The 27,886-nt window shown below is 47.1% G+C and overlaps 1 protein-coding gene across 1 annotated transcript; it reads left to right on the forward strand.

The window, feature by feature from the left end:
* The first annotated feature begins 913 nt into the window (after nucleotides 1-913).
* Nucleotides 914-26,272, forward strand: LOC141047220 (gastrula zinc finger protein XlCGF66.1-like). Its single transcript, XM_073542170.1, has 4 exons — nucleotides 914-943; nucleotides 25,549-25,740; nucleotides 25,870-26,049; nucleotides 26,132-26,272. Exons 1-4 carry the CDS (start codon nucleotides 914-916, stop codon nucleotides 26,270-26,272), a joined length of 543 nt encoding a protein of 180 aa, XP_073398271.1.
* Nucleotides 26,273-27,886: the final 1,614 nt, after the last annotated feature.

Consider the following 27,886-nt stretch of genomic DNA (forward strand, 5'->3'; position numbering starts at 1 on the left):
AGCAGAGATGACAGAATGATTTTGCTGTCTGGGAATTTTAGTTTTGCCGTCTTTGCTAATTGGATAAGTTGTCCTGCGATCTGCTGGTGCTGGTCTGGCAGATTGTTTGTATGATAATATGGTTTGGGTTGGTAAACCGTGGATTACTGATGACCTCTGTCACCTGTTCAATAGTTGCACAGTGAACTTTTCTGACCCATTTTCCTGGGAATAGCCATCGTGTATTTAGGTACTTCCCATTTGAGTCCATTATTAGGACAATGTCAGGACTTTGTGATGTCTGGGGTGGGTTAAGTGGCCGCTGATGGGGGTCTGTGATGCTGGCTTTGCTGGTGGTTGGTTCTCTTCTCTTTTCTATCTCTCTAGTTTCTGGTTCACTTTTATTGGTTTCAGGATTGGTCGTATTGGTTATTGTTGTGCTGTTTTTTGGCATCTTCACATTCTGGTCAGTGGAGGCCATGTTGTCTGCTCTCTGGCTTGCTTCCTTTGCCCCCTGCTGGGTCAGATGGTGAGGGGTCTGTGTTTTTAGTTCTGCGATCTCCTTTATGAGTCTCTCATTGTCATTTTGTAATTCACGCATTTCTTCTCCTATCTTCTGTAGAGCTGACTTGTACTCACATTTCAGTTTATTGATCTCACTTGTTACTTGGTCATTTGCATTTCTATGCGAGTTTCTTTGAAGCTCTTCCCTAATTTGGACCCGTTCTCTTTCTAATTGGGATAGGCAGTCTCTGATGGCCTCAGGGGAGAGGTGTGAAGAGTTGGGGGTTGAGGAGCTGAACCTAGAGGTCTCTGTAGAGATATGAGCATTAGAAGTGGCCTCTAGGGGTTGTTTTTTAAAGATTTGTGCCTGTTCTCTGATATGAGTAAAATGGTTTTCAAACTGCTGCAGATTGTCCTCGTCCCTTGCACCATGACGGTGCCATCGTTGTATAGGCTTAAGGTAAGTGAGTTGGTGTCATCATCTGCTTGGCTTCTGATTTTAATCTGCCGGCCATTATTAGTGTTGCACTTAGACATATATTTATAATATTTGCACAGGGTGGTGTGCCAGGCTGAGAGTTGATCTGTGTAGAATAGCAGGTTGGTTTTTCATAGAATCATAGAATCGTAGAGTTGGAAGGGACCTCCTGGGCCATCTGGTCCAACCCCCTGCTCAAAGCAGGATTCGCTAAATCATCCCAGTCAGATGTCTGTCCAGTCTCTGTTTGAAGACTTCCATTGAAGGAGAACTCACCACTTCTCGTGGCAGCCTGTTCCACTCATTGATCACTCTAACTGTCAAAAAGTTTTTTTCTAATATCTAATCTGTGTCTCCTCCCATTCAGTTTCATCCCATTGCTTCTAGTCTTTCCTTGTGCAAATGAGAATAAAGTTGATCCTTCTACAATGTGACAGCCCTTTAGATATTTGTAGACAGCTATTAAGTCTCCTCTCAGTCTTCTCGTTTGCAAACTAAACATTCCCAAATCCTGCAACCTTTCCTCATAAGACAGGGTTTGCAGACCGGTCACCATTCTGGTCGCTCTTTTCTGAACTTGCTCCAGTTTGTTGATGTCTGTTTTAAAATGTGGTGCCCAAAACTGGACACAATATTCCAGATGAGGTCTGACCAAAGAGGAGTAGAGGGCAATAATGACTTTACGTGATCTAGACTGTATGCTTCTGTTAATACATCCTAGAATTGCATTTGCCTTTTTTGCTGCTGCATCACACTGTTGACTCATATTCAGTCTGTGATCTATTAGTATACCCAAGTCTTTTTCACATGTGCTGTTGCTTAGCCCTATTCCTCCCATTCTGTATATGCTTTTTTCATTTTTATTGCCCAGATGTAGTACTTTGCATTTCTCCCTGTTAAAAACCATTCTGTTAGTTGCTGCCCACTTCTCCAGTTTATTTATATCTTTTTGAATCCTCTCTCTCTCTTCTCTAGTATTAGCTATCCCTCCTAGCTTTGTGTCATCAGCAAATTTAATCACTTTACCCTCAATTCCTTCATCTACATCGTTGATAAAGATGTTAAACAATACAGGGCCCAGGACAGAGCCCTGTGGTACCCCACTTGAGACATTCTTCCAACTGGATGTGCAGCCATTTACGACCACTCTTTGGGTCCGATCACTAAGCCAGTTATAAATCCACTTAACAGTTGCCTTGTCCATTCCATACTTAGTCATTTTTTCAATAAGGATTGTATGAGAGACTTTGTCAAATGCTTTGCTGAAGTCAAGATATACTATATCTACAGCATTTCCTTGATCCACCCAATCAGTGATACCGTCATAGAAGGAAATTAAGTTAGTCTGACATGACTTATTAGTTACAAACCCATGCTGACTCTGTTTAATCACTTCATTCTTATCCAGGTATTGACATACATGTTGTTTAATAATTTGTTGAAAGATCTTTCCTGGTATAGAAGTCAGACTGGGTCCACCTTCTTCCCCTTTTTGAAGATAGGAACAACATTTGCTCTTCTCCAGTCTTCTGGGACTTCTCCTGTTCTCCAAGAATTTTCAAAGATTATGGAGAGGGGTTCAAAAATTTCTTCTGCTATCTCCTTCAGTACTCTGGGGTGTAATTCATCTGGACCTGGAGACTTGAATTCATTTAGGTTAGCTAAGTGTTTCCTCACTATCTTTCTGTTTATAGATATCCTGGATTCTTCTATTCCCTTAATAGGACAGTGAATAACAGTTGATGTTACATTTCCTTTCTGAGAGAATACAGATGCAAAATAGGAATTTAAAAGTTCAGCCTTCTCAACATCCTGTCTTACCATTTCATCATTGTCATCCAGTAAAAATCCTATAGCATCTTTGACTTTTCTTTTACTTTTGAGATATCCCCAAAATCCTTTATTATTGCTTTTGACATTTCTTGCAAGCCTCAATTCATTTTCAGCTTTAGCTAATCTGATTTGTGCCCTGCAGGTTCTGCAGACAGCATTATATTTTTCTTTAGATATGCCTCCCTCTTTCCATTTTATAAACATTTTTTTCTTCCTTTTTAGCATGTGCTTAAGTTCTGTGTTCATCCATCCTGGTTTCCTTAAATGCTTCCTATTCTTCCCTCTTTTCGGAATTGTTAACAACTGTGCTTTGAGAATTTCATTTTTCAAGATTTCCCATCCTTCCTGGACATTTTTGTCTTTAAGGATATCCAGCCATTGGATCCCTCCAATTCTCTTTCTGAATCCCTTAAAATCTGCCTTTCTGAAATCTAACCTTGATGTCTGAGTCTTCACAGGTCTTCCGCCTCTAGTTATCCAAAATTCTAAAATAGCATGGTCGCTACCTCCTAGGGTCCCAGCCACTTTTACCTCCTCAACCATTTCCTCCCTGTTTGTAAGGATTAGATCCAAGGTAGCAGTTCCCCTTGTTTTCTCCCCTACCTTTTGGAAGATAAAGTTGTCAGCAAGAGAGGATAAGAATTTCCTTGACCTGTTAGTTTTGCCTGAGAGAGATTCCCAACAAATGTCTGGATAGTTGAAATCTCCCATGACAACTATGTCATATTTTTTGGAGAACTTGGCCATTTGATGCATAAAGAGTTCATCCATATCTTCAGCTTGCACAGGCGGCCTGTAGTAAATGCCTACAATGGTGTCCTTTCCATTGTTCTGTCCTTGTATTCTTACCCAAACAGTTTCCACAGTACTCCCAGTCTCTGAAGCTTCAATCTCTGTGCAGATATACGCGTTTCTAACATACAATGCGACACCCCCTCCTCGTTTATCAAGTCTGTTTCTTGCAAATAAGTTGTATCCTTCTAGTCTTGTATTCCAATCATGTGTATTGTCCCACCAAGTTTCAGTGATTCCAATGACATCATATTTCTTTTCCTGTGTTAGTAGTTCCAATTCTCCTTGTTTGTTGCCCATGCTTTGTGCATTAGTATAGAAACATTTTAGTTTGTGATTGGTTTCTCTTTCTCCAATATTTTTATTAATTAGATTATTTTGTCTTTGTTCTTCCTTTCCACTTCTAATAGCAGAGTTCTCAATAGCATTTTTCAGATGTATGGCTTTTTCTGGTCTTTTGCTTCCCTTCCCATGTTGTTCTAGTTTAAAGCTCTCCTTACAAGTGTAGCAAGGCGACTTCCAAATACACCAGACACAATTTTTCTCACTCCTGTCCCTTCACTATAAAGCCTGGGCCTCATTATACAGCTGTACAGGGGTCTAGTGAAGGCTTTTTAGCCCTTTCCTCAGTCTGTAGCTCATGGGAACAGGCCCTCACTCCTGTCCCATCACTATAAAGCCTGGCCTCATTATACAGCTGTACGGGGTCTAGTGAAGGCTTTTAGCCCTTTCCTCAGACTGTAGCTCATGGGAACAGGCCCTGACTCCTGTCCCTTCACTATAAAGCCTGGGCCTCATTATACAGCTGTACAGGGGTCTAGTGAAGGCTTTTTAGCCCTTTCCTCAGACTGTAGCTCCTGGTAACAGGCCCTCACTCCTGTCCCATCACTACAAAGCCTGGACCTCATTATACAGCTGTACAGGGGTCTAGTGAAGGCTTTTTAGCCCTTTCCTCAGACTGTAGCTCATGGGAACAGGCCCTGACTCCTGTCCCTTCACTATAAAGCCTGGGCCTCATTATACAGCTGTACAGGGGTCTAGTGAAGGCTTTTTAGCCCTTTCCTCAGACTGTAGCTCATGGGAACAGGCCCTCACTCCTGTCCCTTCACTATAAAGCCTGGGCCTCATTATACAGCTGTACAGGGGTCTGTGAAGGCTTTTTAGCCCTTTCCTCAGACTGTAGCTCCTGGGCACAGGCCCTCACTCCTGTCCCTTCACTATAAAGCCTGGGCCTGATTATACAGCTGTACAGGGGTCTAGTGAAGGCTTTTTAGCCCTTTCCTCAGACTGTAGCTCCTGGGCACAGGCCCTCACTCCAGTCCCTTCACTATAAAGCCTGGGCCTCATTATACAGCTGTACAGGGGTCTAGTGAAGGCTTTTTAGCCCTTTCCTCAGACTGTAGCTCCTTGGCACAGGCCCTCACTCTTGTCCCTTCACTATAAAGCCTGGGCCTCATTATACAGCTGTACAGTGGTCTAGTGAAGGCTTTTTAGCCCTTTCCTCAGACTGTAGCTCCTGGTAACAGGCCCTCACTCCTGTCCCATCACTATAAAGCCTGGGCCTCATTATACAGCTGTACAGGGGTCTAGTGAAGGTTTTTTAGCCCTTTCCTCAGACTGTAGCTCCTGGGCACAGGCCCTCACTCCAGTCCCATCACTATAAAGCCTGGGCCTCATTATACAGCTGTACAGGGGTCTAGTGAAGGCTTTTTAGCCCTTTCCTCAGACTGTAGCTCATTGGAATAGGCCCTCACTCCTGTCCCTTCACTATAAAGCCTGGGCCTCATTATACAGCTGTACAGGGGTCTAGTGAAGGCTTTTTAGCCCTTTCCTCAGACTGTAGCTCCTGGGCACAGGCCCTCACTCCTGTCCCTTCACTATAAAGCCTGGGCCTCATTATACAGCTGTACAGGGGTCTAGTGAAGGCTTTTTAGCTTTTTCCTCAGACTGTAGCTCCTGGGCACAGGCCCTCACTCCAGTCCCTTCACTATAAAGCGTGGGCCTCATTATACAGCTGTACAGGGGTCTAGTGAAGGCTTTTTAGCCCTTTCCTCAGACTGTAGCTCATTGGAATAGGCCCTCACTCCTGTCCCTTCACTATAAAGCCTGGGCCTCATTATACAGCTGTACAGGGGTCTAGTGAAGGCTTTTTAGCCCTTTCCTCAGACTGTAGCTCCTGGGCACAGGCCCTCACTCCTGTCCCTTCACTATAAAGCCTGGGCCTCATTATACAGCTGTACAGGGGTCTAGTGAAGGCTTTTTAGCTTTTTCCTCAGACTGTAGCTCCTGGGCACAGGCCCTCACTCCAGTCCCTTCACTATAAAGCGTGGGCCTCATTATACAGCTGTACAGGGGTCTAGTGAAGGCTTTTTAGCCCTTTCCTCAGACTGTAGCTCATTGGAATAGGCCCTCACTCCTGTCCCTTCACTATAAAGCCTGGGCCTCATTATACAGCTGTACAGGGGTCTAGTGAAGGCTTTTTAGCCCTTTCCTCAGACTGTAGCTCCTGGGCACAGGCCCTCACTCCTGTCCCTTCACTATAAAGCCTGGGCCTCATTATACAGCTGTACAGGGGTCTAGTGAAGGCTTTTTAGCTTTTTCCTCAGACTGTAGCTCCTGGGCACAGGCCCTCACTCCAGTCCCTTCACTATAAAGCGTGGGCCTCATTATACAGCTGTACAGGGGTCTAGTGAAGGCTTTTTAGCCCTTTCCTCAGACTGTAGCTCCTGGGCACAGGCCCTCACTCCTGTACCTTCACTATAAAGCCTGGGCCTGATTATACAGCTGTACAGGGGTCTAGTGAAGGCTTTTTAGCCCTTTCCTCAGACTGAAGCTCCTCGGCACAGGCCCTCACTCCAGTCCCTTCACTATAAAGCCTGGGCCTCATTATACAGCTGTACAGGGGTCTAGTGAAGGCTTTTTAGCCCTTTCCTCAGACTGTCGCTGCTGGGATCAGGCCTTCACTCCTGTCCCTTCACTATAAAGCCTGGGCCTCATTATACAGCTGTACAGTGGTCTAGTGAAGGCTTTTTAGCCCTTTCCTCAGACTGTAGCTCCTGGGAACAGGCCCTCCCTCCTGTCCCTTCACTTTAAAGCCTGGGCCTCATTATACAGCTGTACAGGGGTCTAGTGAAGGCTTTTTAGCCCTTTCCTCAGACTGTAGCTCATGGGAACAGGCCGTCACTCCTGTCCCTTCACTATAAAGCCTGGGCCTCATTATACAGCTGTACAGGGGTCTAGTGAAGGCTTTTTAGCCCTTTCCTCAGACTGTAGCTCCTGGTAACAGGCCCTCCCTCCTGTCCCTTCACTTTAAAGCCTGGGCCTCATTATACAGCTGTACAGGGGTCTAGTGAAGGCTTTTTAGCCCTTTCCTCAGACTGTAGCTCATGGGAACAGGCCCTCACTCCTGTCCCTTCACTATAAAGCCTGGGCCTCATTATACAGCTGTACAGGGGTCTAGTGAAGGCTTTTTAGCCCTTTCCTCAGACTGTAGCTCCTGGGAACAGGCCCTCACTCTTGTCCCTTCACTATAAAGCCTGGGCCTCATTATACAGCTGTACAGTGGTCTAGTGAAGGCTTTTTAGCCCTTTCCTCAGACTGTAGCTCCTGGTAACAGGCCCTCACTCCTGTCCCATCACTATAAAGCCTGGGCCTCATTATACAGCTGTACAGGGGTCTAGTGAAGGCTTTTTAACCCTTTCCTCAGACTGTAGCTCCTGGGCACAGGCCCTCACTCCAGTCCCTTCACTATAAAGCCTGGGCCTCATTATACAGCTGTACAGGGGTCTTGTGAAGGCTTTTTAGCCCTTTCCTCAGACTGTAGCTCCTGGTAACAGGCCCTCCCTCCTGTCCCTTCACTTTAAAGCCTGGGCCTCATTATACAGCTGTACAGGGGTCTAGTGAAGGCTTTTTAGCCCTTTCCTCAGACTGTAGCTCATGGGAACAGGCCCTCACTCCTGTCCCTTCACTATAAAGCCTGGGCCTCATTATACAGCTGTACAGGGGTCTAGTGAAGGCTTTTTAGCCCTTTCCTCAGACTGTAGCTCCTGGTAACAGGCCCTCCCTCCTGTCCCTTCACTTTAAAGCCTGGGCCTCATTATACAGCTGTACAGGGGTCTAGTGAAGGCTTTTTAGCCCTTTCCTCAGACTGTAGCTCATGGGAACAGGCCGTCACTCCTGTCCCTTCACTATAAAGCCTGGGCCTCATTATACAGCTGTACAGGGGTCTAGTGAAGGCTTTTTAGCCCTTTCCTCAGACTGTAGCTCCTGGTAACAGGCCCTCCCTCCTGTCCCTTCACTTTAAAGCCTGGGCCTCATTATACAGCTGTACAGGGGTCTAGTGAAGGCTTTTTAGCCCTTTCCTCAGACTGTAGCTCATGGGAACAGGCCCTCACTCCTGTCCCTTCACTATAAAGCCTGGGCCTCATTATACAGCTGTACAGGGGTCTAGTGAAGGCTTTTTAGCCCTTTCCTCAGACTGTAGCTCCTGGGAACAGGCCCTCACTCTTGTCCCTTCACTATAAAGCCTGGGCCTCATTATACAGCTGTACAGTGGTCTAGTGAAGGCTTTTTAGCCCTTTCCTCAGACTGTAGCTCCTGGTAACAGGCCCTCACTCCTGTCCCATCACTATAAAGCCTGGGCCTCATTATACAGCTGTACAGGGGTCTAGTGAAGGCTTTTTAACCCTTTCCTCAGACTGTAGCTCCTGGGCACAGGCCCTCACTCCAGTCCCTTCACTATAAAGCCTGGGCCTCATTATACAGCTGTACAGGGGTCTAGTGAAGGCTTTTTAGCCCTTTCCTCAGACTGTAGCTCCTGGGCACAGGCCCTCACTCTTGTCCCTTCACTATAAAGCCTGGGCCTCATTATACAGCTGTACAGTGGTCTAGTGAAGGCTTTTTAGCCCTTTCCTCAGACTGTAGCTCCTGGTAACAGGCCCTCACTCCTGTCCCATCACTATAAAGCCTGGGCCTCATTATACAGCTGTACAGGGGTCTAGTGAAGGCTTTTTAGCCCTTTCCTCAGACTGTAGCTCCTGGGCACAGGCCCTCACTCCAGTCCCATCACTATAAAGCCTGGGCCTCATTATACAGCTGTACAGGGGTCTAGTGAAGGCTTTTTAGCCCTTTCCTCAGACTGTAGCTCATTGGAATAGGCCCTCACTCCTGTCCCTTCACTATAAAGCCTGGGCCTCATTATACAGCTGTACAGGGGTCTAGTGAAGGCTTTTTAGCCCTTTCCTCAGACTAGCTCCTGGGCACAGGCCCTCACTCCTGTCCCTTCACTATAAAGCCTGGGCCTCATTATACAGCTGTACAGGGGTCTAGTGAAGGCTTTTTAGCTTTTTCCTCAGACTGTAGCTCCTGGGCACAGGCCCTCACTCCAGTCCCTTCACTATAAAGCGTGGGCCTCATTATACAGCTGTACAGGGGTCTAGTGAAGGCTTTTTAGCCCTTTCCTCAGACTGTAGCTGCTGGGATCAGGCCTTCACTCCTGTCCCTTCACTATAAAGCCTGGGCCTCATTATACAGCTGTACAGGGGTCTAGTGAAGGCTTTTTAGCCCTTTCCTCAGACTGTAGCTCCTGGGCACAGGCCCTCACTCCTGTCCCTTCACTATAAAGCCTGGGCCTCATTATACAGCTGTACAGGGTTCTAGTGAAGGCTTTTTAGCCCTTTCCTCAGACTGTAGCTCCTGGGCACAGGCCCTCACTCTTGTCCCTTCACTATAAAGCCTGGCCCTCATTATACAGCTGTACAGGGGTCTAGTGAAGGCTTTTTAGCCCTTTCCTCAGACTGTAGCTCCTGGTAACAGGCCCTCACTCCTGTCCCATCACTTTAAAGCCTGGACCTCATTATACAGCTGTTCAGGGGGCTAGTGAAGGCTTTTTAGCCCTTTCCTCAGACTGTAGCTCCTGGGCACAGGCCCTCACTCCTGTCCCTTCACTATAAAGCCTGCGCCTCATTATACAGCTGTACAGGGGTCTAGTGAAGGCTTTTTAGCCCTTTCCTCAGACTGTAGCTCATGGGAACAGGCCCTGACTCCTGTCCCTTCACTATAAAGCCTGGGCCTCATTATACAGCTGTACAGGGGTCTAGTGAAGGCTTTTTAGCCCTTTCCTCAGACTGTAGCTCCTGGGAACAGGCCCTCACTCCTGTCCATTCACTATAAAGCCTGGGCCTCATTATACAGCTGTACAGGGGTCTAGTGAAGGCTTTTTAGCCCTTTCCTCAGACTGTAGCTCCTGGGCACAGGCCCGAACTCCTGTCCCTTCACTATAAAGCCTGGACTTCATTATACAGCTGTACAGGGGTCTAGTGAAGGCTTTTTAGCCCTTTCCTCAGACTGTAGCTCCTGGGCACAGGCCCTCACTCCAGTCCCTTCACTATAAAGCCTGGGCCTCATTATACAGCTGTACAGGGGTCTAGTGAAGGCTTTTTAGCCCTTTCCTCATACTGTAGCTCCTGGGCACAGGCCCTCACTCTTGTCCCTTCACTATAAAGCCTGGGCCTCATTATACAGCTGTACAGGGGTCTAGTGAAGGCTTTTTAGCCCTTTCCTCATACTGTAGCTCCTGGGCACAGGCCCTCACTCCAGTCCCTTCACTATAAAGCCTGGGCCTCATTATACAGCTGTACAGGGGTCTAGTGAAGGCTTTTTAGCCCTTTCCTCAGACTGTAGCTCCTGGTAACAGGCCCTCACTCCTGTCCCTTCACTATAAAGCCTGGGCCTCATTATACAGCTGTACAGGGGTCTAGTGAAGGCTTTTTAGCCCTTTCCTCAGACTGTAGCTCATGGGAACAGGCCCTCACTCCTGTCCCTTCACTATAAAGCCTGGGCCTCATTATACAGCTGTACAGGGGTCTAGTGAAGGCTTTTTAGCCCTTTCCTCAGACTGTAGCTCCTGGGCACAGGCCCTCACTCCAGTCACTTCACTATAAAGCGTGGGCCTCATTATACAGCTGTACAGGGGTCTAGTGAAGGCTTTTTAGCCCTTTCCTCAGACTGTAGCTGCTGGGATCAGGCCTTCACTCCTGTCCCTTCACTATAAAGCCTGGGCCTCATTATACAGCTGTACAGGGGTTTAGTGAAGGCTTTTTAGCCTTTCCTCAGACTGTAGCTCCTGGGCACAGGCCCTCACTCCTGTCCCTTCACTATAAAGCCTGGGCCTCATTATACATCTGTACAGGGGTCTAGTGAAGGCTTTTTAGCCCTTTCCTCAGACTGTAGCTCCTGGGCACAGGCCCTCACTTTTGTCCCTTCACTATAAAGCCTGGGCCTCATTATACAGCTGTACAGGGGTCTAGTGAAGGATTTTTAGCCCTTTCCTCAGACTGTAGCTCCTGGTAACAGGCCTTCACTCCTGTCCCTTCACTATAAAGCCTGGGCCTCATTATACAGCTGTACAGGGGTCTAGTGAAGGCTTTTTAGCCCTTTACTCAGACTGTAGCTCATGGGAACAGGCCCTGACTCCTGTCCCTTCACTTTAAAGCCTGGGCCTCATTATACAGCTGTACAGGGGTCTAGTGAAGGCTTTTTAGCCCTTTCCTCAGACTGTAGCTCCTGGGAACAGGCCCTCACTCCTGTCCCTTCACTATAAAGCCTGGGCCTCATTATACAGCTGTACAGGGGTCTAGTGAAGGCTTTTTAGCCCTTTCCTCAGACTGTAGCTCCTGGGCACAGGCCCTCACTCCTGTCCCTTCACTATAAAGCCTGGACCTCATTATACAGCTGTACAGGGGTCTAGTGAAGGTTTTTTAGCCCTTTCCTCAGACTGTAGCTGCTGGGATCAGGCCTTCACTCCTGTCCCTTCACTATAAAGCCTGGGCCTCATTATACAGCTGTACAGGGGTCTAGTGAAGGCTTTTTAGCCCTTTCCTCAGACTGTAGCTCCTGGGATCAGGCCCTCACTCCTGTCCCTTCACTATAAAGCCTGGGCCTCATTACACAGCTGTACAGGGGTCTAGTGAAGGCTTTTTAGCCCTTTCCTCAGACTGTAGCTCCTGGGCACAGGCCCTCACTCCTGTCCCTTCTCTATAAAGCCTGGGCCTCATTATACAGCTGTACAGGGGTCTAGTGAAGGCTTTTTAGCCCTTTCCTCAGACTGTAGCTCCTGGGCACAGGCCCTCACTCCTGTCCCTTCACTATAAAGCCTGGGCCTCATTATACAGCTGTACAGGGGTCTAGTGAAGGCTTTTTAGCCCTTTCCTCAGACTAGCTCCTGGGCACAGGCCCTCACTCCTGTCCCTTCACTATAAAGCCTGGGCCTCATTATACAGCTGTACAGGGGTCTAGTGAAGGCTTTTTAGCTTTTTCCTCAGACTGTAGCTCCTTGGCACAGGCCCTCACTCCAGTCCCTTCACTATAAAGCGTGGGCCTCATTATACAGCTGTACAGGGGTCTAGTGAAGGCTTTTTAGCCCTTTCCTCAGACTGTAGCTGCTGGGATCAGGCCTTCACTCCTGTCCCTTCACTATAAAGCCTGGGCCTCATTATACAGCTGTACAGGGGTCTAGTGAAGGCTTTTTAGCCCTTTCCTCAGACTGTAGCTCCTGGGCACAGGCCCTCACTCCTGTCCCTTCACTATAAAGCCTGGGCCTCATTATACAGCTGTACAGGGTTCTAGTGAAGGCTTTTTAGCCCTTTCCTCAGACTGTAGCTCCTGGGCACAGGCCCTCACTCTTGTCCCTTCACTATAAAGCCTGGCCCTCATTATACAGCTGTACAGGGGTCTAGTGAAGGCTTTTTAGCCCTTTCCTCAGACTGTAGCTCCTGGTAACAGGCCCTCACTCCTGTCCCATCACTTTAAAGCCTGGACCTCATTATACAGCTGTTCAGGGGGCTAGTGAAGGCTTTTTAGCCCTTTCCTCAGACTGTAGCTCCTGGGCACAGGCCCTCACTCCTGTCCCTTCACTATAAAGCCTGCGCCTCATTATACAGCTGTACAGGGGTCTAGTGAAGGCTTTTTAGCCCTTTCCTCAGACTGTAGCTCATGGGAACAGGCCCTGACTCCTGTCCCTTCACTATAAAGCCTGGGCCTCATTATACAGCTGTACAGGGGTCTAGTGAAGGCTTTTTAGCCCTTTCCTCAGACTGTAGCTCCTGGGAACAGGCCCTCACTCCTGTCCATTCACTATAAAGCCTGGGCCTCATTATACAGCTGTACAGGGGTCTAGTGAAGGCTTTTTAGCCCTTTCCTCAGACTGTAGCTCCTGGGCACAGGCCCGAACTCCTGTCCCTTCACTATAAAGCCTGGACTTCATTATACAGCTGTACAGGGGTCTAGTGAAGGCTTTTTAGCCCTTTCCTCAGACTGTAGCTCCTGGGCACAGGCCCTCACTCCAGTCCCTTCACTATAAAGCCTGGGCCTCATTATACAGCTGTACAGGGGTCTAGTGAAGGCTTTTTAGCCCTTTCCTCATACTGTAGCTCCTGGGCACAGGCCCTCACTCTTGTCCCTTCACTATAAAGCCTGGGCCTCATTATACAGCTGTACAGGGGTCTAGTGAAGGCTTTTTAGCCCTTTCCTCATACTGTAGCTCCTGGGCACAGGCCCTCACTCCAGTCCCTTCACTATAAAGCCTGGGCCTCATTATACAGCTGTACAGGGGTCTAGTGAAGGCTTTTTAGCCCTTTCCTCAGACTGTAGCTCCTGGTAACAGGCCCTCACTCCTGTCCCTTCACTATAAAGCCTGGGCCTCATTATACAGCTGTACAGGGGTCTAGTGAAGGCTTTTTAGCCCTTTCCTCAGACTGTAGCTCATGGGAACAGGCCCTCACTCCTGTCCCTTCACTATAAAGCCTGGGCCTCATTATACAGCTGTACAGGGGTCTAGTGAAGGCTTTTTAGCCCTTTCCTCAGACTGTAGCTCCTGGGCACAGGCCCTCACTCCAGTCACTTCACTATAAAGCGTGGGCCTCATTATACAGCTGTACAGGGGTCTAGTGAAGGCTTTTTAGCCCTTTCCTCAGACTGTAGCTGCTGGGATCAGGCCTTCACTCCTGTCCCTTCACTATAAAGCCTGGGCCTCATTATACAGCTGTACAGGGGTTTAGTGAAGGCTTTTTAGCCCTTTCCTCAGACTGTAGCTCCTGGGCACAGGCCCTCACTCCTGTCCCTTCACTATAAAGCCTGGGCCTCATTATACATCTGTACAGGGGTCTAGTGAAGGCTTTTTAGCCCTTTCCTCAGACTGTAGCTCCTGGGCACAGGCCCTCACTCTTGTCCCTTCACTATAAAGCCTGGGCCTCATTATACAGCTGTACAGGGGTCTAGTGAAGGATTTTTAGCCCTTTCCTCAGACTGTAGCTCCTGGTAACAGGCCTTCACTCCTGTCCCTTCACTATAAAGCCTGGGCCTCATTATACAGCTGTACAGGGGTCTAGTGAAGGCTTTTTAGCCCTTTACTCAGACTGTAGCTCATGGGAACAGGCCCTGACTCCTGTCCCTTCACTTTAAAGCCTGGGCCTCATTATACAGCTGTACAGGGGTCTAGTGAAGGCTTTTTAGCCCTTTCCTCAGACTGTAGCTCCTGGGAACAGGCCCTCACTCCTGTCCCTTCACTATAAAGCCTGGGCCTCATTATACAGCTGTACAGGGGTCTAGTGAAGGCTTTTTAGCCCTTTCCTCAGACTGTAGCTCCTGGGCACAGGCCCTCACTCCTGTCCCTTCACTATAAAGCCTGGACCTCATTATACAGCTGTACAGGGGTCTAGTGAAGGTTTTTTAGCCCTTTCCTCAGACTGTAGCTGCTGGGATCAGGCCTTCACTCCTGTCCCTTCACTATAAAGCCTGGGCCTCATTATACAGCTGTACAGGGGTCTAGTGAAGGCTTTTTAGCCCTTTCCTCAGACTGTAGCTCCTGGGATCAGGCCCTCACTCCTGTCCCTTCACTATAAAGCCTGGGCCTCATTACACAGCTGTACAGGGGTCTAGTGAAGGCTTTTTAGCCCTTTCCTCAGACTGTAGCTCCTGGGCACAGGCCCTCACTCCTGTCCCTTCTCTATAAAGCCTGGGCCTCATTATACAGCTGTACAGGGGTCTAGTGAAGGCTTTTTAGCCCTTTCCTCAGACTGTAGCTCCTGGGCACAGGCCCTCACTCCTGTCCCTTCACTATAAAGCCTGGGCCTCATTATACAGCTGTACAGGGGTCTAGTGAAGGCTTTTTAGCCCTTTCCTCAGACTAGCTCCTGGGCACAGGCCCTCACTCCTGTCCCTTCACTATAAAGCCTGGGCCTCATTATACAGCTGTACAGGGGTCTAGTGAAGGCTTTTTAGCTTTTTCCTCAGACTGTAGCTCCTGGGCACAGGCCCTCACTCCAGTCCCTTCACTATAAAGCGTGGGCCTCATTATACAGCTGTACAGGGGTCTAGTGAAGGCTTTTTAGCCCTTTCCTCAGACTGTAGCTGCTGGGATCAGGCCTTCACTCCTGTCCCTTCACTATAAAGCCTGGGCCTCATTATACAGCTGTACAGGGGTCTAGTGAAGGCTTTTTAGCCCTTTCCTCAGACTGTAGCTCCTGGGCACAGGCCCTCACTCCTGTCCCTTCACTATAAAGCCTGGGCCTCATTATACAGCTGTACAGGGTTCTAGTGAAGGCTTTTTAGCCCTTTCCTCAGACTGTAGCTCCTGGGCACAGGCCCTCACTCTTGTCCCTTCACTATAAAGCCTGGCCCTCATTATACAGCTGTACAGGGGTCTAGTGAAGGCTTTTTAGCCCTTTCCTCAGACTGTAGCTCCTGGTAACAGGCCCTCACTCCTGTCCCATCACTTTAAAGCCTGGACCTCATTATACAGCTGTTCAGGGGGCTAGTGAAGGCTTTTTAGCCCTTTCCTCAGACTGTAGCTCCTGGGCACAGGCCCTCACTCCTGTCCCTTCACTATAAAGCCTGCGCCTCATTATACAGCTGTACAGGGGTCTAGTGAAGGCTTTTTAGCCCTTTCCTCAGACTGTAGCTCATGGGAACAGGCCCTGACTCCTGTCCCTTCACTATAAAGCCTGGGCCTCATTATACAGCTGTACAGGGGTCTAGTGAAGGCTTTTTAGCCCTTTCCTCAGACTGTAGCTCCTGGGAACAGGCCCTCACTCCTGTCCATTCACTATAAAGCCTGGGCCTCATTATACAGCTGTACAGGGGTCTAGTGAAGGCTTTTTAGCCCTTTCCTCAGACTGTAGCTCCTGGGCACAGGCCCGAACTCCTGTCCCTTCACTATAAAGCCTGGACTTCATTATACAGCTGTACAGGGGTCTAGTGAAGGCTTTTTAGCCCTTTCCTCAGACTGTAGCTCCTGGGCACAGGCCCTCACTCCAGTCCCTTCACTATAAAGCCTGGGCCTCATTATACAGCTGTACAGGGGTCTAGTGAAGGCTTTTTAGCCCTTTCCTCATACTGTAGCTCCTGGGCACAGGCCCTCACTCTTGTCCCTTCACTATAAAGCCTGGGCCTCATTATACAGCTGTACAGGGGTCTAGTGAAGGCTTTTTAGCCCTTTCCTCATACTGTAGCTCCTGGGCACAGGCCCTCACTCCAGTCCCTTCACTATAAAGCCTGGGCCTCATTATACAGCTGTACAGGGGTCTAGTGAAGGCTTTTTAGCCCTTTCCTCAGACTGTAGCTCCTGGTAACAGGCCCTCACTCCTGTCCCTTCACTATAAAGCCTGGGCCTCATTATACAGCTGTACAGGGGTCTAGTGAAGGCTTTTTAGCCCTTTCCTCAGACTGTAGCTCATGGGAACAGGCCCTCACTCCTGTCCCTTCACTTTAAAGCCTGGGCCTCATTATACAGCTGTACAGGGGTCTAGTGAAGGCTTTTTAGCCCTTTCCTCAGACTGTAGCTCCTGGGCACAGGCCCTCACTCCAGTCACTTCACTATAAAGCGTGGGCCTCATTATACAGCTGTACAGGGGTCTAGTGAAGGCTTTTTAGCCCTTTCCTCAGACTGTAGCTGCTGGGATCAGGCCTTCACTCCTGTCCCTTCACTATAAAGCCTGGGCCTCATTATACAGCTGTACAGGGGTTTAGTGAAGGCTTTTTAGCCCTTTCCTCAGACTGTAGCTCCTGGGCACAGGCCCTCACTCCTGTCCCTTCACTATAAAGCCTGGGCCTCATTATACAGCTGTACAGGGGTCTAGTGAAGGCTTTTTAGTCCTTTCCTCAGACTGTAGCTCCTGGGAACAGGCCCTCACTCCTGTCCCTTCACTATAAAGCCTGGGCCTCATTATACAGCTGTACAGGGGTCTAGTGAAGGCTTTTTAGCCCTTTCCTCAGACTGTAGCTCCTGGGCACAGGCCCTCACTCTTGTCCCTTCACTATAAAGCCTGGGCCTCATTATACAGCTGTACAGGGGTCTAGTGAAGGATTTTTAGCCCTTTCCTCAGACTGTAGCTCCTGGTAACAGGCCTTCACTCCTGTCCCTTCACTATAAAGCCTGGGCCTCATTATACAGCTGTACAGGGGTCTAGTGAAGGCTTTTTAGCCCTTTACTCAGACTGTAGCTCATGGGAACAGGCCCTGACTCCTGTCCCTTCACTTTAAAGCCTGGGCCTCATTATACAGCTGTACAGGGGTCTAGTGAAGGCTTTTTAGCCCTTTCCTCAGACTGTAGCTCCTGGGAACAGGCCCTCACTCCTGTCCCTTCACTATAAAGCCTGGGCCTCATTATACAGCTGTACAGGGGTCTAGTGAAGGCTTTTTAGCCCTTTCCTCAGACTGTAGCTCCTGGGCACAGGCCCTCACTCCTGTCCCTTCACTATAAAGCCTGGACCTCATTATACAGCTGTACAGGGGTCTAGTGAACGTTTTTTAGCCCTTTCCTCAGACTGTAGCTGCTGGGATCAGGCCTTCACTCCTGTCCCTTCACTATAAAGCCTGGGCCTCATTATACAGCTGTACAGGGGTCTAGTGAAGGCTTTTTAGCCCTTTCCTCAGACTGTAGCTCCTGGGATCAGGCCCTCACTCCTGTCCCTTCACTATAAAGCCTGGGCCTCATTACACAGCTGTACAGGGGTCTAGTGAAGGCTTTTTAGCCCTTTCCTCAGACTGTAGCTCCTGGGCACAGGCCCTCACTCCTGTCCCTTCTCTATAAAGCCTGGGCCTCATTATACAGCTGTACAGGGGTCTAGTGAAGGCTTTTTAGCCCTTTCCTCAGACTGTAGCTCCTGGGCACAGGCCCTCACTCCTGTCCCTTCACTATAAAGCCTGGGCCTCATTATACAGCTGTACAGGGGTCTAGTGAAGGCTTTTTAGCCCTTTCCTCAGACTGTAGCTCCTGGGCACAGGCCCTCACTCCTGTCCCTTCTCTATAAAGCCTGGACCTCATTATACAGCTGTACAGGGGTCTAGTGAAGGCTTTTTAGCCCTTTCCTCAGACTGTAGCTCCTGGGCACAGGCCCTCACTCCTGTCCCTTCACTATAAAGCCTGGGCCTCATTATACAGCTGTACAGGGGTCTAGTGAAGGCTTTTTAGCCCTTTCCTCAGACTGTAGCTCCTGGGCACATGCCCTCACTCCTGTCCCTTCACTATAAAGCCTGGGCCTCATTATACAGCTGTACAGGGGTCTAGTGAAGGCTTTTTAGCCCTTTCCTCAGACTGTAGCTCCTGGGCACAGGCCCTCACTCCTGTCCCTTCACTATAAAGTCTGGGCCTCATTATACAGCTGTACAGTGGTCTAGTGAAGGCTTTTTAGCCCTTTCCTCAGACTGTAGCTCCTGGTCACCATGTGATCTCACCATAACCCTAACAAGCTAATTAAGGTGTGAAATCTTGGTCAAAATTATCTCAGTACACAAATCTCCAAGGGTGCCCAAAGTTTTGCATCGCCCCTTTTTCCTTTATGCAATTATGAAATTGTAAAAATGTCTATATATATATATACACTCACTGGCCACTTTATTAGGTACACCATGCTAGTAAGGGGTTGGACCCCCTTTTGCCTTCAGAACTGCCTCAATTCTTCGTGGCAGAGATTCAACAAGGTGCTGGAAGCATTCCTCAGAGATTTTGGACCATATTGACATGATGGAATCACACAGTTGGCGCAGATTTGTCGGCTGCACATCCCTGGTGCGAATCTCCCGTTCCACCACATCCCAAAGATGCTCTATTGGATTGAGATCTGGTGACTGAGGAGGCCATTTGAGTACAGTGAACTCATTGTCATGTTCAAGAAACCAATCTGAGATGATTCGAGCTTTATGACATGGCGCATTATCCTGCTGAAAGTAGCCATCAGATGTTGGGTACATTGTGGTCATAAAGGGATGGACATGGTCAGCAACAATACTCAGGTAGGCTGTGGCGTTGCAACGATGCTCAATTGGTACCAAGGGGCCCAAAGAGTGCCCAGAAAAAATTCCCCACACCATGACACCACCACCACCAGCCTGAACCGTTGATACAAGGCAGGATGGATCCATGCTTTCATGTTGTTTACGCCAAATTCTGACCCTACCATCCGAATGTCGCAGCAGAAATCGAGACTCATCAGACCAGGCAACGTTTTTCCAATCTTCTACTGTCCAATTTCGATGAGCTTGTGCAAATTGTAGCCTCAGTTTCCTGTTCTTAGCTGAGAGGAGTGGTACCCAGTGTGGTCTTCTGCTGCTGTAGCCCATCTGCCTCAAAGTTCGACGCACTGTGCGTTCAGAGATGCTCTTCTGCCTAACTTGGTTGTAACGGGTGGCAATTTGAGTCACTGTTGCCTTTCTATCAGCTCGAACCAGTCTGCCCATTCTCCTCTGACCTCTGGCATCAACAAGGCATTTCCGGCCACAGAACTGCCGCTCACTGGATTTTTTTTCTTTTTCGGACCATTCTCTGTAAACCCTAGAGATGGTTGTGCGTGAAAATCCCAGTAGATCAGCAGTTTCTGAAATTCTCAGACCAGCCCTTCTGGCACCAACAATCATGCCACGTTCAAAGGCACTCAAATCACCTTTCTTCCCCATACTGATGCTCGGTTTGAACTGCAGGAGATTGTCTTGACCATGTCTACATGCCTAAATGCACTGAGTTGCCGCCATGTGATTGGCTGATTAGAAATTAAGTCTTAACACACAGTTGGACAGGTGTACCTAATAAACTGGCCAGTGAGTGTATATATATATATATATATTTTTTTTATTATTATTATTTTTGTCTAAAATACAAAGGCCATGTGTCATCTTAGAGGTTCGGCCTTTTAGAGATCATTTCATCTTCATCTTACTACTGATCACAATAACGGTCATTTTGACCAGGGGCGCCCACACTTTTACATGCCGCTGTCAATGCTTCATCCCGCTGGTGCTCAATATTTAATAGGGTCTTACTATTAAACGTAATGAAAAGTTCGGTGAATTTCTTTGAGCTGTTATTACTAGAGATGAGCGAATATCGTCGGAGAAGTTGTTATTGGCTAATATCACTTACCGAATAGCTGCATCGGGACCCCGGATCCCTGGAGCGCTCCCGATAATCAGCTGCATGTGTCGCCCTCCATGCAGGTGCTGTGACTATCACACAGCGCGACACACGCAGCTGATTATCGGGAGCGCTCCAGCACACTGAGTCCTGCACACACGGAGGCCCCTGATCATGTGACCCCTGACTCCTCCCCTCCTGTGACCTCATCACAGGTCCTGTGCACACAGAGCAGTCATATATGTGGCGGACACTCCTGGATCTTCTGCTTTCTGGGCCGGTTCCTCCTGTTAGTCCTATTAACCCTTTCGCTCCCTGTCTTCTCCTTTCTGACAGGACAATATCTGAATTCGGATACTGTGACGGGAATATAAGCAATGTGGAAGGAAAAAATGACAATTTTACTTTTTTTCCTCACAAAAATGTGACTTTAGCCCCAGAATTGTCAGCGTAACAAATCCTTATTCCCCCACTGTAGTTTGTAGACTCCATATACAGATCCCTTAAGTGTGAAAAGAGCTGAATTCCCCACTTAAGTTATTGCATTTTGGAAATTGCCCCCACTGGGAATTTATCTCCAGGTAAAGGCACAATTGTGTCTCCATGGGGGTTGTGCTCACAGCCCAACATCGTGCGGCCCTACAAAGAAATGCCACCCCGCACCATTACTGACCACTGCCAAACCGGTCATGCTGAAGGATGTTGCAGGCAGCAGATCGCTCTCCACGGCGTCTCCAGACTCTGTCACGTCTGTCACATGTGCTCAGTGTGAACCTGCTTCCATCTGTGAAGAGCACAGGGCGCCAGTGGTGAATTTGCCAATCCTGGTGTTCTGTGGCAAATGCCAAGTGTCCTGTACGGTGTTGGGCTGTGAGCACAACCCCCATCTGTGGACGTCGGGCCCTCAGACCATCCTCATGGAGTCAGTTTCTAACTGTTTGTGCAGACACATGCACATTTGTGGCCTGCTGGAGGTCATTTTACAGGGCTCTGGCAGTGTTTCTCCTGTTCCTCCTTGCTTAAAGGTGGAGGTAGCGGTCCTGCTGCTGGGTTGATGCCTTCATACGACCCCCTCCACATCTCCTGGTGTACTGGCCTGTCTCCTGGTAGTGCCTCCAGCCTCTGGACACTACGCTGACAGACACAGCAAACTTTCTTGCCACAGCTCGCATTGATGTGCCATCCTGTATGAGCTGCACTACCTGAGCCACTTGTGTGGGTTGTAGAGTCCGTCTCATGTTACCATGAGTGTGAAAGCACAGCCAACATTCAAAAGTGACCAAAACATCAGCCAGACGCATTGGTACTGAGATGTGGTCTGTGGTCCCCACCTGCGGAACCACTCCTTTATTGAGGGTGTCTTGACAATTGCCAATAATTTCCATCTGTTGTCTATTCCATTTGCACAACAGCATGTGAAATTGATTGTCAGTCAGTGTTGCTTCCTAAGTGGACAGTTTGATTTCACAGAAGTTTGATTTACTTTGAGTTATATTCTGTTGTTTAAGTGTTTCCTTTATTTTTTTGAACCATGTATATAGATAGAGAGATAGATAAATAGATTTTTTTTCCATTATGTTGGAGGGTCCAATTCCAGCTATTGCTGTGTGATCTGTGATTTCTATCTACTCCACTGTGTACAGGATAATAGAGTATAATAAAGTAGTTATGGACGTGATGTAACTAACATTGTGCAGTGACTCTGCTTTCCATATAGTGACAGATATTTCTTGTTGGCGAAACTGTGATATTTTTTCCACTTTAAACCTTTTTTAAACCCCTCTGATCAGTGCGATCATACAACATACAAGCCTCTGATGGCTCCGGTGATGCCCTGTACTACTGTAGTGCTGTGTATCATCACTGCCTGTCAGTGTAATACTAACGGCCCCATACACATGAGATCAGAGTTGGCTGAACGGTCATTTGGCAGACGGCGATCTCTCCCGACTCCCCCATACACACAAATATTCCAGCTTTCCTGTGGACTGTATGAGAGAGTCGCCTCCAGACTCCTCTAGAGGAGGATTATCTACAGGAAGAACAAACGGATTATCCTCTGAAATACAGGATGTCAGATCCTTCTCTGCCCTGACATCATCTGTCGGGAGGCCCCCAAATACATTATATGGTCGGCCAAACCCCCCGAAATCAGTGCTTTCATGGAACTTTAGTCTAATGTGTATGGGGCGTTATAAGGTAACTTATTGGACGCTGCCTCTGGCCCGGCCTAATAGACCTTCATACATTGCAGCCCAGACCCCATTATTAGGCATGTAAGTATCGGAGTAACTAGGCCGCCCCATACTATCGAGTACTTGGGGGCGGGGGGCATTCAGCCAAACTGTGCCACACCTTCTTAGATGCCATGTTTGCTTTTCACAGCAGCAAGTGGTAAAACTGTCAGGGTTTTTGTTGCAGCCTCATCTTTGCCGTCCCTGCGGTGTACATCTATGTTCTGGGGCCCAAAAAGATTAATTTATTTTTAATAAATGTTTAACATGTTAAAATTTATAAAATGTGTCTTCTGCTTTTTGCATATTTTTTTTCTTCTTACAAGAATTGTTGGAGCCAATTTTTCTTTAGAATCATTTTAATATCGGCTTTTTCTGGAGTTTTCCTGTAATATGGGAAAGCCTAAGGCCAGAAATAATCCCCATAAATCACTGTAGATGGAGACTTTGGCATCAGATCATTTTTGTCCGTTGTGATTGTGGAAACTAAAAATCTTTTCTAAAAGCCTCAAACTTCTGTGTGTGACTCAGAGCTGAGATCTAACGTCGATAGAAGATTCCAGTGCGGGGAAGACGGGAAACCAGGGCTGTGGAGTCGGTAAGCCACAGTTGCGACTCCGACTCCTGGATTTTATCAGGCTCCGACTCCGACTCCGACTCCTGGATTTTATCAAGCTCCGACTCCGACTCCGCCTCCTGGATTTTATCAGACTCCGACTCCGACTCCTTCATAAATGGCCAATTCATAACAACAAATTTACTGTTGTAAAATATTAAACATCGTGCTTATTCAGTTTCTCACCATCATATAAGTAATCAGACCACTTAGAGCAAAAACTACATTTATTAGAATACAATTAGAATATAGCAAATAACTTTTATAAACTTTTCTAAACTGTAAGTAAATATGCAATAAACACTTTTATGCAGTTAATAAGAAGAAATCTATAAATTTGTCCTCAGAAAAAGTATTGCCTCTGTCAGATCCTCCTTCATGGATGCCCTCAAATCTGATCTAATTATTTTGAGAGCAGAGAACAACCTCTCTACACTAACTTGTGTTGGTGGCAAAGCAGTAACCACTCGGGCAACATCTCAGACAATGTCAGGATACAGAGGAATCGCTTGTTGCGCTGTTATTTTTGATGAACGGTCAAATTTCTCAATTTCTTTTAGTGCACATGAAAAATTCTGCTGAAATGTACTGGCTGTGTTCCTTGATGGGGATGACTCTTCTATGCGGGAACGCTTTGCACGGTCCTTGTGATCCAAATATTTTTCGAAATTAAATTCTTCATCAGTTGATGATGAGGGTGAAGATGTGGCAGGACGACCAAATTCTTCTTGTTCCTCCTGACTGTTCTGCAACCCTTTCATCCTTACTGCTATTTCAAACAGAGCTTCTTTTCCTTTACTTAGCTGTTGATCATCTAGAAGAATCCGATGCATTGGGTCTACATAAACAGCTGCCAAAAGAATGTTATTTTGTAATAGTAGCTCCTCTCTCCGTTTCATTGATGTAGCAATGCCACTTGCAATTAACCCTCCTCTTTGGGACAGGCGAAACATCAGGTTCTTCCACTCCTTTAAGAAAATACCTGGAGTTAAGTCCTCTGCTTGTAATTTTTTAGTCACTGTAAATGGGTGCTCCAGCAATTTTTCCAGCTCAGTCACCTGATTCCACTGACTTTCATTTAGCGTCAGTTGAGGGTTAGCCATGTCTACAAGAAAGGTTTTCAGTTCAACCAAGCGCTGAATCATTAAGTAAGTAATGCCCCATCGTGTGGCTTGATCAATAATTGCCCCTTTTCCAGCACGTCTCTTCAAAATTGAGTCAACTTTAGGGGTTCTGGCAACAGTAGCCAATTTTGTCACCTTGCCAATCAGTGCAGCAGCATGTCCTTCTTGCAGACTGTCTCTTATAGCCAGCTGTAGCGTATGCACAACACCGCATGTGATGAATGAAAGAACATATTGACACAAGATCATCTAAACTATCATGTTGCTGTTCATCTGAAGCAACTTCAGTTTGCTCCTCAGTTACAATACTGTGTTCCTCTATTTCAAACATTTCTGTGTCTGTGGACCCAGAATGTTCTTCTAGCTGCTGGTCACCATCATTACTCTCATTCATTAGCTTAATAGTACTTATCATATTTGAAGCATTGTCAGTTACGACAGAAAGAACTTGCTCTTTTTTAAGTTCATAGTCTTGCAGAACCTTTTCCACCAAGACCTGGAGAAACTCACTGGTGTGATGAGCTTTGGTGTCTTTTACTGCCAATGTCTTGGTAACTATTTCATTTTTGTCACAAACAAATTGGACATTGATGGCAAAATAGTTCACTCTGTGACGTGGGCAGGCATCCATTTTAAGAAACAGAAAGCGTCCCTTGAGAGTTTTTTAAGTTCTTCCTTTTGTTTAAAAGCTTCTTCGATTACTAATTTTCTAATACTCTCTCCAGAGAAACACCAAGCTTGCGGGCCATTTCCCCATTCAGACACATAAAAGCTGGTCGTGAAAATAATGAAATAGGCACACTATCCTTTGCAACAAGCTCTATGATCTGTTTTTTAAATGTATCTACTGTCATTGTCACAGTAACTTTGTCACTGACAAAATATCTTGCAACTGATGGCTGCAAAGTTCTCTGCTCCTTTGTTTGGCTGGAAGAGCTGGGCACTGGTTCATTGGTTTGGATGCAGTCTTTCTCATCCACTGCTTTCAGTACTTCTGGATGAAAGTGCTGTAAATGTCTCTTTAGATTAGAAGCTCTGGTAGGAGCATTTTTATCTTTGCCTGAATATGAAAGTCCAATTATGAAATATATATACTTTTTTTTTAAAGCTGGAGTCGGAGTCGGTACATTTCTACCGACTCCGACTCCAACCAAAACTAACTCCGACTCCGACTCCACGACTCCGACTCTGACTCCACAGCCCTGCGGGAAACCTTCATATAGACGGCCGGTGGGGATGGAGGCAGTGACCGACTCTGGCCAAATCTGTCTCTAGAGCCGTAGTAGAAGATGAAGATTTCGTCCTCATCATGAAGGAGTTATTTCTCATGTCGCGTGTAATGAATATCTCCTGCAGTATTGCTAATGCCGATTCCAGTGTCGGTAATGAGACAAGAATTAGCGTTATGGAAGATGAGTCTATGAGGAACGTGTTCAGCTGCCGACTCCGAGGAGGAAACTGCTTGTTGTCTGTGGCCTAAATATATAGGTTTTAATAGTAGATGTCAGGGAAGAAAACTAAACCCTGTAAGATAATAAATCTCATATGTTTCCCTTATTATCTCCAGTAATTGTGTTATTACACAGGATTCTTATGATGTTACATCAGATCATCTTCTTCTCATTCAGATCTCTACAATATCGGATCCTCTCAGTGAAGATCTTCTACAAAAGAAAATTTTCCTGATTTACCTATCAAGGATGGATATGGACAGAGACAAGATGGCGGAGAGGATGTTACACCTCACCCTAGAGATCCTCTTCCGTCTCACTGGAGAGGTGAGAGATTCTGATGACGTCACATTACATCATTCTTATCTATGGGAATAACAGATGGACAGAACTGGAGAGGTGAGGACTCTGGAAATGTCTGTAGTGACATTTATTAATGTGTCTCTCCATAACCAGGATTACACAGTGGTGAAGAAGACCTCTAGTGATCGCTGTCAGGGCCCTGTATCTGAGGGATGTGGCAGACCCCTGAGCCCAATCACGGGGCCTCCACCTCACCCCCTGATCCATGAGGACATCAATGACCAGAAGATCCTAGAACTCATCTACAAGATGATGGAGCTGCTGACTGGAGAGGTGACACTGCTGGGAATGCTGGGACATTATACAGTAACACTATGAAGGGATCGGGGGATGACGGTATCATTGTATGTGTCAGGTTCCTATAAGGTGTCAGGATGTCGCTGTCTATTTCTCCATGGAGGAGTGGGAGCATTTAGAAGGACACAGAGATCTGTACAAGAACGTCATAATGGAGGTTCCCCAGCCCCTCACATCACCAGGTAATAGACAGGACTAAATACACACGGCCTATAATTATCTGTATGTAGAGAATGAATTCAGTCCCTGTATGTGTTTCCTCCAGATCTATCCAGTAAGAGGACAACACCAGAGAGATGTCCCCGTCCTCTTCTTCCACAGGACTGTAACCAAGAAGATCCCAGTGCTCCTCAGGATCATCAGGTAGATGAGAGAAGGTGTCAGGAGATCTCCCCTATGATGTGTAGACGGCTGTGAAGGTCTTGTGCTCAGTCTTGTTTTATCCACCAGTATTATATGTTTTGTACTTGTGTAATGAGAACGGTGGAGATGGCAGGATTAGAGCTGATCATAGATGGGACTTCTCCATCTGTCGGTGACTTTCACAATATTTGTTTCAGGGTGAAGATCTGACCCATATTAATCCTACAGAGACATATGTGAGAGATGATGAGCGGTGTAAAGAGGAGATTCCCACATATGACTACCTAGGTGAGTAGTGACCACTGAATGCAGAGAAGTCACAGATTCCTCTCAGTCACCGGCTGTGGCTGCTTTATCGGTGGTGTAGTCCGGCCATATTACCATGATCACCATTTTGCCTCTAGACCACAACATTCTCCTCCAACCAAAAATGTTCAAATGACTTTGGGCATTGAAAGCCCTTTTCTATAGGACTTACAACCTGGAGGATCCACCTACTCCCTGGGATTAGTGTGAGGGTGATCCCTTAAAGCAAGATCTATATGATTGCTTGTACCTGACCCAATATAGGCCGAGTGTGCACTTAAAGAGTCATACCGGACACAGAGTTAAATGTCTACTCCTTTCTCAGCAAAGGCTTGCACACAACTGAAGTATATTCTCAAGACAGAGACAGTAAATAGGTGTCACACAATCTTCTCAGTAGCCAGTGTCAGTCTATGATAGGTCCATTCACCTTCACTTCCATATATGGTATCCAGTATCTCAGCTTCTGCATTCCAAGGATTCCTTCCAGGGTGTTGTCTGAAGACACAGACGCCATCTTGGTACACCATATCTGAACTGACTTATATAAGGTTTAATAATTGATTTCAGTAGCCATTCTCTCCTTCACATTAGGAGACACTGACCATTACCTGCCCAGATCTGTAACTATAAAGCCAAATGACAGCGTACGCAAAATGTGCTGACAAGATAGAAAATCACTTGAAGAAAGGTATTATGTGCTTTATGTGGTGCTCTGATTACTTATTAATCTGTATTACATCCAGCAAAATGTCACCGGCGATGGCGGCGCCTGCGCAGTAGTATCTATAAGTAAGAGATAGAGGCTACTACGCAGGCGCCGCTGATGACATTTTGCTGGATGTAATTTTTTTTCTAAGCCTCACAATAGCCACAATATTATAGGCATTATCAACAATAATATCAATGCTATTATATGCATTATGTAATAATGGGGGCAGGTCAGTGAGGGATCAACAACATGTCATAAGCCAATACAGAGGAATATGTAATCAGAGCACAACATAAAGCCCCGCTTACAGCCCCGCCCCAGAGCACGAGAATCTCATTAACTGAAAACAACAAATACAGATTACACAACAACCACAAGACGGATTTCATCACCAGGTATCATTGTAATCAGTATAACGGCGGTGACCTGACA

Source organism: Dendrobates tinctorius, unplaced genomic scaffold, assembly GCF_039654945.1.
Source record: "Dendrobates tinctorius isolate UK_male_01 unplaced genomic scaffold, ASM3965494v1 ptg000126l, whole genome shotgun sequence".
NCBI lineage: Eukaryota > Metazoa > Chordata > Amphibia > Anura > Dendrobatidae > Dendrobates > Dendrobates tinctorius.

Coding starts and splice junctions, on each gene's coding strand:
- LOC141047220 (XM_073542170.1), top strand. CDS start 914: ATGACGGTGCCATCGTTGTATAGGCTTAAG. Junction 944..25,548: donor CATCGTTGTATAGGCTTAAG/GTAAGTGAGTTG, acceptor GTTATTACACAG/GATTCTTATGATGTTACATC. Junction 25,741..25,869: donor TCTTCCGTCTCACTGGAGAG/GTGAGAGATTCT, acceptor CTCCATAACCAG/GATTACACAGTGGTGAAGAA.